Source organism: Limanda limanda, chromosome 10 (assembly GCF_963576545.1).
Source record: "Limanda limanda chromosome 10, fLimLim1.1, whole genome shotgun sequence".
In the NCBI taxonomy this organism is placed as follows: domain Eukaryota; kingdom Metazoa; phylum Chordata; class Actinopteri; order Pleuronectiformes; family Pleuronectidae; genus Limanda; species Limanda limanda.
The window spans coordinates 21,009,366-21,020,387 of NC_083645.1; the positions used below are offsets into that span (position 1 = coordinate 21,009,366).

The window sequence follows — 11,022 nt, forward strand, 5'->3', positions numbered from 1 at the left end:
TAGGTAATGAAAAAGATGTGACAACTAACTGAGCACCAGTTTAACACTAAAGGACAAATAGTGCAGAAGAAAAACATCTCCCAACAACTCAAGAAACAAAGTCCTCACAAAAGAAAGTGAATGGAGAGAAAGAGTATTTATTATATACTTTTGAAATATTATTGATAAGAGTTTCACATTGTTTGACTAGCAAACATTTAATAAACTTGTAGTAGCAGCAAAAGTACTATACAAATAATTAAAAATACTAGTTCATCAGGAGTATAATATATACTGTAGGTTATACTTTTAAAATACAAAAGAAGTCGTTCAGTAGGAATACGGCAGAGGTTTAACGAGTAGTGGAGTCAAATGCCCTCATACAAGTGCATATACAGTATTTGGCTACTGAGAGAAAAACATTGTAAAGACAGTGAGGAGCTGAATGTTGTGACACATTATTTGGGTTAAAGTATGCAACATTATATATAAAGTCACTAATATTAATGTACATCTACAGTCCTGTCTCCACATGCCCTCACACAGTGCTACTGAAAGAGGCTTCACATTAATCTCCTTCCATAGGGTTCCATTCCTTTATCATTCTCGCATTCATATATGTGTATGTATATACATAGAAAGTTAATCAGCACCATAGTGAGTTTCTCCAATTAACATTTGAAGAAATATACACTTGGAAGGAAGCTTCAACTCAAAGCTCCTCATCTCCATCATACTAACACAACACATACATCAGTCTGTTTTAGCTTATGGCAGATGTATCAGTGTATGTTGACGCCTGGTGGTCAGAAGAAATAAGAAGAATTTTCCGTATACAGGATGGTCAAAGATAAATTGTCTCTTTTATAACCGTACATTGTTCAACTTATACAAGCCTTGGCAACAATTTAGTGGTATCACATTTTCAGAAGCTTAAAGACAAATACTTAATGTTGGTAAATATTAAAGTTGGCTAATAAGTTGTTATCTTTATCATCCAAGAACATCCAGTATTGCTCAAAGTGAAGCCAAAACAGCTGGATCGCCCCCTTGTGGCAGCAGTCTATAACCCACGCTTCCTCCACTTCAGCAGGTCGGACATGGACCAAACTCAAAGTAAGGTGCCGCAGATCAGTTCCTATTTGTCTATGACTTTACAGTCAAGACACCTGCAAGGCATCATATAAACTCAATAAAAAAATCAATCAAGTTTACCAGAAGAAAAATCTGTGTATTTTATGAACTGATCAAAAGATATGCACCAGGAGAAAAAGGGTTATACATTGACATACTTTCATTTTTATGGATCACATTGTAGAAAGGTTATAAAACACTGATTAAGAGATAAAGACAAACCCATTGTTAGCTTATTGACTTTCAGTGGCTGACCTGTGGACAAGCTCCTGTTTATTGCCACACACTTGGACTATTGACATCACAGCCTCTTCAGGCCGGAGTGAACAGAGTCAAGTCCTGGTTATTACAGTCAAATGTTTTTTTGATATGTACATGTACGTGTTTCTTGCTGCATATCTGCTATAAATCAATATTCTTATATTAACAAAGGGTCACATGTTTACTTGTACGTGAACAGAGTCTGTGCTGTTCACCTCAGCTGTTCGGAGCTTTATGGCCTTTTTCAACTCACATTACTCTGCTGTTTTGGTACAGATTCATCTGTTCTTGGCTGCAGTTGATTTGATAATACATTTTGTGATAATATCTCTGCCTGCTCAGGAGAAACTGACAGAAAACTACCCTGGTGAACGCAGCTAAGATTTCTCTGAGGAGGTGGTGGAGAACAAAACCAGAGTGACTTTTGTGAGTGTTTATAGCTTTGTTCCACAGCTACAAAGTTGACAGTGTTGCAGGTTCAAACTGCATTTTATATTAAAGTATATATTAAAATATTTTTATTAATGCTAAAAAGTAATTTTACAGTAAATATATAATAATTTTCTATATACAGAGCTGCTCATGTGTTGTTGAAAACAGCGAGGACGAAAAAGAAAATTGTCCCATTTTCAAACTCTGAAGAAACCATGACTAGGATCACGTGGAATAAAAAGGGTAAGAAACCCTGGGTTAGTACAAGATGATCTGCTGCTAGGATTCTGCAGAAGAGTTAGTTCCCAAACCTGACAACAGGAGGAACCCTACAGTGGGTTCGCCCTCTTCTCTTCTCTTCTCCTTTCTTTTCTTCTCTTCTCTTCTCTTCTCTTCTCTTCTCTTCTCTTCTCTTCTCTTCTCTTCTCTTCTCTTCTCTCCTCTCCTCTTCATCATAATCCCTTGTTGTAGGTCACCACCTTGCAATCTGTTGCCATGGCAATCTCTGGCTCAAGGCAAGACACCTCAATCTGCAACAAAGCGAAAAAGGAAAAACTAGATTTAGCTCCACAATCTCTACAATTTTCTTTAAACCCTGAAATCAATGTGACTTATAATTAGACGGGGGAGGAGACAGCTGGAATAAAAGGTAAGTATGTAGGCTGTGCATGTGAAGGGATGCATATGTAATTAGAATTTTTCCCAGCTGCTCCCCTCGACCCATCTGGCCTTGGAAGTAGCATCAGAGGAAGGTCGTCTGACAGAGCACACTGTACCTGAGACATCTGCGGGAACAGGCTGATGGCCAGGGGCAGCGAGAGGCCGAAGATGACCAGGCACACGGCGCCGTGGACGGGCAGCAACAGTCTGCGGTGGCTCTGCAGGAATCGGAGCCTGTGCGAGTCAAGACGGCGATAAAAGAGGAAACGTCAGCCTGTGCCGATCGATCGTTATTTTTAGATCCGGAGAAAAGCATCGAGTGCAGATTCTGGGGAGCCATTTCACACAATTAGTGGGCGGGAAGATATTTCTGTCTGAGTGAAAGTTCCTACTGAGGGTTTGTGAGTCAGACTGCAGAGATCTTCTTTTGTTTCATAGCACAATAGAAAAAGAAACTCTTAAAACAGATATATATACGCTGTTACATTTTAATTTACATTCTCCTACATGTGCGACTGAATGAATGAATGTTGGAGGAAATCACTTTTCTCAGGACACAAAAATATTTACCAATTATTTAAGGTAAACTAATCCAGTATTATAGTTTCTGTTGTGTCTTGGTTGTATTTGGCTACTGTGTCATTTCTATAGAAATAGAGAAAATATTGATTTCAATCTAAGTTAGTTTAGATAAAAGCCAATAATATATTTCTGCACAAACCTCTCTACGTAGGACATGATGATGGGCGGCAGGACAAAGATCGGCATCGGGAGAACCACACGTGTGAAGGCTGTCTCTGTGATCGCCTGGGGGAAAAGACGAGAACATTGTGCACACGCTTCATTTCAAATACTGCAACGAGTTGGATTTCCCTTCTCCTGAGATCAGATGGCAGCTGAACTACAGGAGCCGACAAGGAAATAATGAGTATGTTAAAAAGCCCCTCACGTGTCTCGCAGCGATTTTGGAGGATCCCACCACATTCCCATTGTCGTCCAGCACATCGATACCTTCAGACAGCTCATTGTGTCGCATCAGACCCACATTACAGATGTTTGCACTCGCTGAGGAGATAGAATTTATTTATATCGTTTTAAATACAATTCCACAAAATCAGAAACAGACGTTGAAACAATCAATTTCAGATCAGAGGAAATTCTAATAAAGACATCAAAGAACTTGTAATACTGTAACCTTGAAATACTGTTGTGTTATTGTACAGTTTACTGCAGTGAAACCATATAAAACTTCAGTTACATAAATTGTAATTGGTGCACTATGTCACACAGGGAAAACCTACCAACAGCTGGGAATGGGACGAGTCTCTTTATGATCATTCTGGTGGCAGGACTCAGCTTGTTGGCCTTCTGAATCAGCACATTCAACCCAACCTATAAAATACAAAATCAACTTAAATACAACAAGTTAATGCACATTAACAAAAAAAACTTCTTACACTTCACACATTAGGGACGTATCCTAAAATTATTATAAAAACAAATGTGTGTACTTATGTCACTTATGTGAACAATAACTAATGTAATTTGCATTGAAAGGTTTAATTTAACTTGAAGAAAGAGAATAATACATCGATGTTGATGAAAAACATCAAGCATGTCTCTACCATGAAAGAAAACTCACTGCAATGGAGACGGCACTCGTCACAGCTCCTGCATAGCCTTGAAGAAACTTGGATGTTGGTGTAGGCTGAAGAGGGACAAAAGAAAAATACTGTGTTGCAGCCTTATACTGCTACTGCTGGTGGTTGGTAACTTCAATTGTGCAGAAGACCTTCAAAAGTAAATAATCATAAAATATAGTTTGATGCCTGGTTGACTCTCAGACTAAGAAGGGGACGTATTCTCCTGATGTTGTGCAGCATGTATCTACAGAAATGTGTTGTTGCAGTAATGTTGGCAGCAAGGGAGAGTTGACTGTCGAGTGTCACACCCAGGTTCCTAAAGCAGTCTGGGTGGGGTAGCTCTTACCTTTGTGGCGTTACGGTTGGCGTAGTTCACACAAGCATTGTGACTCTGGTTTAGCCACTTTGGGAAAGAAGGAAAGAAATAATGAGGGGTTGGGGTTAAAATAATGACGTACGTATGACAGAGGAGAATGGAGAGAGAGAGATTGACAGGGAGGGAGGTAGGGAGGGAGGTAGGTAGGTAGGTAGGTAGGTAGGTAGGTAGGTAGGTAGGTAGGTAGGTAGGTAGGTAGGTAGGTAGGTAGGTAGGTAGGTAGGTAGGTAGGTAGGTAGGTAGGTAGGTAGGTAGGTAGGTAGGTAGATAGATAGATAGATAGATAGATAGATAGATAGATAGATAGATAGATAGATAGATAGATAGATAGATAGATAGATAGATAGATAGATAGATAGATAGATAGATAGATAGATAGATAGATAGATAGATAGATAGATAGATAGATAGATAGATAGATAGATAGATAGATAGATAGATAGATAGATAGATAGATAGATAGATAGATAGATAGATAGATAGATAGATAGATAGATAGATAGATAGATAGATAGATAGATAGATAGATAGATAGATAGATTTTTAGCCAATCGCCAAAAAGCTGTTTACAATTTGCTGAAAGCAATGGTTTTACAGTATGTATGTTATTTACAGTACCTGCCATATAATGGTAGACACCACAGTCTGATTTGGGAGAAGGAGGCCAATGACCTAGATGAAACCAGGGAACAAGAGCTTATTTCTGGAGAAAATAAGTCCAGTCTCATTTCATCTGTCCCCAAAACATGAGCGTGAGAATGGACGTCTGCAAAGCCAAGTTCACTTCCATGAAATGCATGATCAAAATGTGCGATGTGTTTTTTCACGTGGGACTTACAATTGGCGTTCCGAATGGTACATAACCTGCACAGTGAAGACATGATTCTCCGTGTAAAAAAAACATGACGCAATGAGGCAACTTGAACAACTTGAGCAAAGATCTTCATCTGAGGTCGTACCTGACATTCGCAATGGCATGAAGATCTTCTCCCCTGTGTCAGGATGAATGATGGCCTGCGTGCAGAGAGCATGGCATCATCCTCATGCTGCCAGGAGCCCAGGGGCTTGAATGTATGGGGGTGCAGTTAACCTGGGCTCACTTACGACTTGTTGGTCACTTACCTGTTTGACCTTCTGGGCCTCCCATAGCTGCATAGGTCCAAGAGGAAGTAACAAAGAAAAACTACAGTTAAACATTTCCACTTTTCCATCACACAGACTTTTCTTTCCTTTCAGTTGTATCAAATCAAAACAGATTAATCAAACTGCAACACCCACCTGAAGATCGGACACTCCAGGTGGAAGACTGCCGCATTTATAGTCATCCAGGAGTTTCAGGCATTCCTTCAGTCGTTTCTACGAACAATAGAAAAGGACAAAATGGGACTTATTATACTAAGAATCTATGAAATTTGAATGGTACAAGGTAGTTTTAATACATCTTAGGAATTTAACTTTATATATATTTATTTAAAAAGGACAATGTGAGGCTGGAATCAGGAAACTCTTTGAATATTTTCTTTAAAAATTACTAAAATGATTGGTTTTAAGTTGCATAATGTCAGCAGAACATAATCTCAGGTTTACAGAAGAGTTACCTCGGACACAAACAGGGTGCTGGGGTCAATGATGTCCACGAAGTGTCTCAGACGGCCGAGGAAGGAACCCTGGAAAAGACAAAGTCAAACCCTTAGTGTCATTAGACGCTGTATTAGCAGCAGACCACCCTCCCTCCATTAATGAATAATTCTCCCACAAGTCCTGTGAGCTGATTTATTGCTGCTCACTACTGCAGAACCTGGTTTTATCTGGGTCCCACAGCCGCTTTGAAACTGAACCCATGAGGTCATTTGTGTTCTTATAGAATCACATGCAATTACAGTTCATTGTTTCACATCCACACGGCCACAGCCAGGATTTCAGATACACTATAGAACGAATAAATTTCATTATAATGATTCATTTAACTGCTCGATTTTATTTCAGCTGCCTCTGACATGATTTAAATAATTCTGCAAACTGCCGGGAATAAAAATGTGGTGGCGAAATACAAAAATCCTGTTATTTTTATGTCCTAAAATTGACACATTCAAAGTGAAACTCATTCTTGCAAACAATGAAATATGAACTTCTAAAACGGTCGTTGAAATACTCCCCGGAGTTCCCGGGGCCGCCACTGAGGACACCACCACAGTGCTGTGCTGCACGGCCCTGGTCACCATCTGTCAGCTATGATTCATTAAGTTTCCCCTGCGGCACAATTAATTATTGCTCGCTCACTTGTTCACAGGATGAAGACCATGAAATGCAGCTGAAAGCACTGAATCATTAGTAAGAGGAGCTTAGATTTAGTATTATTTCACATCTTGTCAGTGGTGACAAAAATGTTTCAAAATTAGAGAGTTTAATTTGTCGATCCCACTTTAATGTTTGTATTGTACACATGTAGCAATGGAAAGCTACTGATAAACTTGAAGCATAGATTTGGTATAAAAGTGCATGTAAACCATGTGAAGCGAAAATGGAAGTGCCTGAAACCTGTATTCCCGGAAATCACCAGCAGAGGGTGACTCCATTCTTGTCTCATTTAGAGACAAACAGACAAAAAATGAACTGTATGTTTACTGTATGGTTTCAAAAGATCACACTTGACAAACAGCAGCTCACAAACCACTGGGTCACGTCACAGTGGTTCTCACTTGGCTTGATGCAAAAGACTGGACACAAGTTTAAATAGTTTGAGCCTCAACGTCAAAAGGTAAATCCACCTCCCAGCATCTCTAAAGCTCAGGCCCATTTACTGTTTCAACTCCACAGACACTTTCACGGTTCACATTGGACGGGTCGCTAAACCCCATTCAGCATGTCTCTGGACTGCAGGATTCAGCCACTCAGACACGGGGAGAAGTTGCCAACTCCACACCGAAAGTGCTGTCCTACAAATAAGTTTAGTTCTCAAAATGACAGAGTAGTCCTTTGGGTTTCAGTTCCCATATAGGACAATGAATCCTTGAGCCAAAGCTGAGAGCTTAAAATAACGTGTATCAGGACATTTGAGTTGAGCCTCGTCAGGGTTGGTTGCTCCCGAAGGTCAAGACTGAACTTTCGCACAAAACCAAATTGATATCTTTGTAAAATAATTAATAAATGGATACTGTCACATCCCAATATAAGAAAACTGGAGTGTTAAATGCTCAGAAATGAAATATTAGATGAAAAAAGACAACCAATTAAAAGTATAAAGATGAATGTTGCCGCAACTGCACAAGGGAACAAAATAAAGCTCAAGTGTAAGAGCAGAATCTGCAGTTTGAGACTAAATGTGAGTTTACACCGAACAAACACATTCCTCTGAGTGAGGCTGGGAGCTGCTGGTGGAGCTCTCTGTTTTCTGCTGTCTACCTCAGCATGCCAATTACTAAGAGTGTGTGCCAGCAGTCTGAAAAGGCCCGATGGCAGTTTATGCCAAGAGTCTCTTTGGCAAGAAAGATGGGGGCGAAAACATGGCAGCTTCTATCAGATTCCCTCGGAGACACTTATCAGTTAAGAAGGGGCAGAAAACACAGTGGAACGATTGTGGCGCGGACAAGTTTCTATTTTAATTATCTCTCCTGATTGAGATGACTGGAAACGACCTCCGGTTCTGCTAAAGACGGTGCACGTCTTCCTGCGCCGCGTCGCTGGGATCCGCTCCCGCCTCCATCACACGTCTCCTCCTCTGACAGGCCGCATGAGCTGCAGTGCTGTTTTGTAAGAGTCGGGAGGAGAGAGGATCCATGTGAGGAGCCTGCTTTAATTATGCATGAGTTTCAGCTCTCTGGAGAGTACACAACAAGGCTAGCAGGGATGGAGCGCGGCAGAAAACACACACACAGACACACACACACAGACACACAGAGAGACACACACAGACACACACAGAGACACACACAGAGACACAAACCAAGCAAGATTTATGCTGATTCAAGGACTGGCCTAATTTTAAACTGCTTTGATGCAAAGAACTGAAAGTATTGCAGCACCTTTATCAGCCCGACGTGAACTGAGCCGGCTGCTGATGGAGAAACAAAAAAAGCTTTAGAGGGCTCGTGTTGAAAAGACTTCCTGTGTGTGAGCGCTGCATCGATGACACGGAGCCGGGGACCAAGCGTGAAAGAATTACTCACTTCCTGAAAATGATCTCGGAGTGACTTTGCCATGGTAAATCACACGAGACAAAGGGTGTTAATAAATGATCTGCACCGATAATGAAATCATCCACGGGCACAGAAATGTGAAAGTCCCCAACACCTTCCTCGTGGGAGGAAGACTCATCTGTGGAAGTGTTTTATATTTACTCTGCATCTCTGGCAAAGTTCCTTGTGTTTTTATGTCGTTGTTGTACATTTATTTTTAGAGCCGGACCAATATGGATTTTTAAGGGCCAATGCAGACTGACTAAAAGATTTCCAATAATGTTTTTGTCGACCAATGTATACTATTCAAAAAAATTATATATAGTTATAGCGATAAGAGAAAACACAAACAGAAACACATATATACAACTGGTTAGCTAGATGTGTAGTCTATATATAAACATGGACGTAGGCCACGGAAGAAAGTGAAGCCAATGAGGAAGTACCTGACACCTGTATTCTCTCAAATGACCAGCAGAGGGCGACTCCACTGGCAGCAAAAAGAAAGTGTACTTCTCCCTTTATTCATGACTCTAAACATTTTCCTGCTGAGTTAAAAGTCTTAATATCTAATTTCACGTCTTCTTCAACACAGCATAATGTTAATTTTGTATATTTAGTTCACATTTTGTGTAAAATACACAATAAAGCCCTGTATGCATTGGCACGGACAGGAAGTAGAATGTAAATACGCATCTTTTCTGTGTCGTTTATTCTGAAAAATTAAAGTTCTCATCTCAGCAACGTAAATGCTGATACCAATGCTTCAGTGAAAGTCTGGTACCCGTCGGTTTCTATTGGCCAACCGACAAATCGATCAGTTATATCGAGTCTTTCTGTGCATAACTCAGCTGTGGTTGTTTGACAGTAAACAGTCGCTGACCCCAGGGGGCCACTCAGCCGGAGCCCAGCTGACACAGTGAGGAATGGAATTCTGTCCCGGAAAATAAACTACTTTCCTTCAGGTTCCTCAGTGTGTCCATGTGTCCTGCACACTGGAAACTACAGATGAATAACATACAGTCAGTTATTTACAAAGACTGAATGTGGACTTCGCTCTGAGCAACAGTATCAGGTAGATCATTTCCCTGCAAGTCTGTCTGTGTCTCTCTGTCTGTATGTGTCTCTCTGCCTGTCTCTGTCCGTATCTGTATGTATCTGTCTGTCTCTCTCTGTGTCTGTCTATCTGTCTGTCTGTGTCTGACTGTATCTGTCTGTCTGCACAAAGGAGCGACCACCGCAGCTCATGCACCACCCGAGCCGACGTGAAGGTCGCATTATCTTTCAGGGCTGACCGATGCAAATGCATTTGCGCGGAGGGGAAAAATGGAGTAATGGAGTGTCCATCTGCAGATAAGGACGCACGGAGCCATTAATCTGGATCAGAAGTGGGGGGGCAGTCGGTCTGCAGGGAGCAGCATCCCGGGGAGGAGACACCTCGGGGTGCTGGGGTGTGAGATCCGTGGAGAAACTCGTACGGGAATCTTGTGATAAATGTGGAGATTTTGAGTTTTAGAAGCTGTAAAAGTGAAATAAACGCATGCATTCGCGATAAAGTTGCAGAACGAGGAGACAAAGAGCTGGAGGCTGCGGATCCGAGCTCCGACCCGCGGAGCTGCAGAGAGACGAGGAGGAGAAACCAGCAGGTTCATCTCTGCTTCCTGTCAAAGTGCAAGAAAGTCCGAGCTGCTCACAGCGGGAAGTTGGTGTTGTTATGGAACCGAGGATCAGAGGGAACTTTGTGCAGGAGGAAGATGATGAAGAAGAGGATGAAGAGGAAGAGGAGGATGATCAAACCTTCCAAAACAATAAACCACACAACGCGATGAAGAGGGGAGACTCACCTGATCGTAGCGGGGTCTCCCGAGCTGGAAGACGGGACACGCTGCGGACTCCGCCATGACACCCAGCAGTTTACTTATTAATGAAGCGAATCATGAGCGGAGTCTCAAGTGAACCCAACTACAGTGGGGAACTGGTGGGGCCGCGGGGGCTGCCGGGAAGTGTAGTCCTCCGGTCTGGGTGGACGCTGGGAAAGTTGAGGCGCATGACTACACATCCCAATCAATCGATACGGTGATAGATATTATATAAGTGTTCGTATTGATCTGCGGAGAGATAACAGACCCAATTAATCATATGTGTGTGTGTGTGTGTGTGTGTGTGTGTGTGTGTGTGTGTGTGTGTGTGTGTGTGTGTGTGTGTGTGTGTGTGTGTGTGTGTGTGTGTGTGTGTGTGTGTGTGTGTGTAACGATCAGACCTGCTTCACTAGTCACATGTGACTTTCTACATAACCTGGAGCGATAGAAACATGATGTGTTATCTCATGTGACACTTTCATCATCACACTGTGGCCGAGAGC

General features: G+C 41.7%; 1 protein-coding gene across 2 annotated transcripts; it reads right to left on the reverse strand.

Annotated features, from left to right (window-relative positions):
- Positions 1-162: 162 nt before the first annotated feature.
- sfxn5b (sideroflexin 5b) lies at positions 163-10,626 on the reverse strand. Of its 2 annotated transcripts, none has more exons than XM_061079435.1 (14): positions 10,505-10,626; positions 6,084-6,152; positions 5,764-5,841; positions 5,608-5,634; positions 5,445-5,499; positions 5,324-5,349; positions 5,104-5,157; positions 4,456-4,512; positions 4,109-4,174; positions 3,764-3,858; positions 3,416-3,527; positions 3,188-3,273; positions 2,583-2,700; positions 163-2,336 (listed from the first exon to the last, which is right to left on the reverse strand). In XM_061079435.1, exons 1-14 carry the CDS (start codon positions 10,559-10,561, stop codon positions 2,259-2,261), a joined length of 978 nt encoding a protein of 325 aa, XP_060935418.1. In that variant the 5' UTR covers positions 10,562-10,626; the 3' UTR covers positions 163-2,258. The 2 variants fall into 2 exon arrangements, with proteins under 2 accessions (XP_060935418.1, XP_060935417.1); XM_061079434.1 differs by having other exon boundaries at positions 3,416-3,531; positions 3,768-3,858; positions 10,505-10,625.
- Between the last annotated feature and the right edge of the window lie 396 nt (positions 10,627-11,022).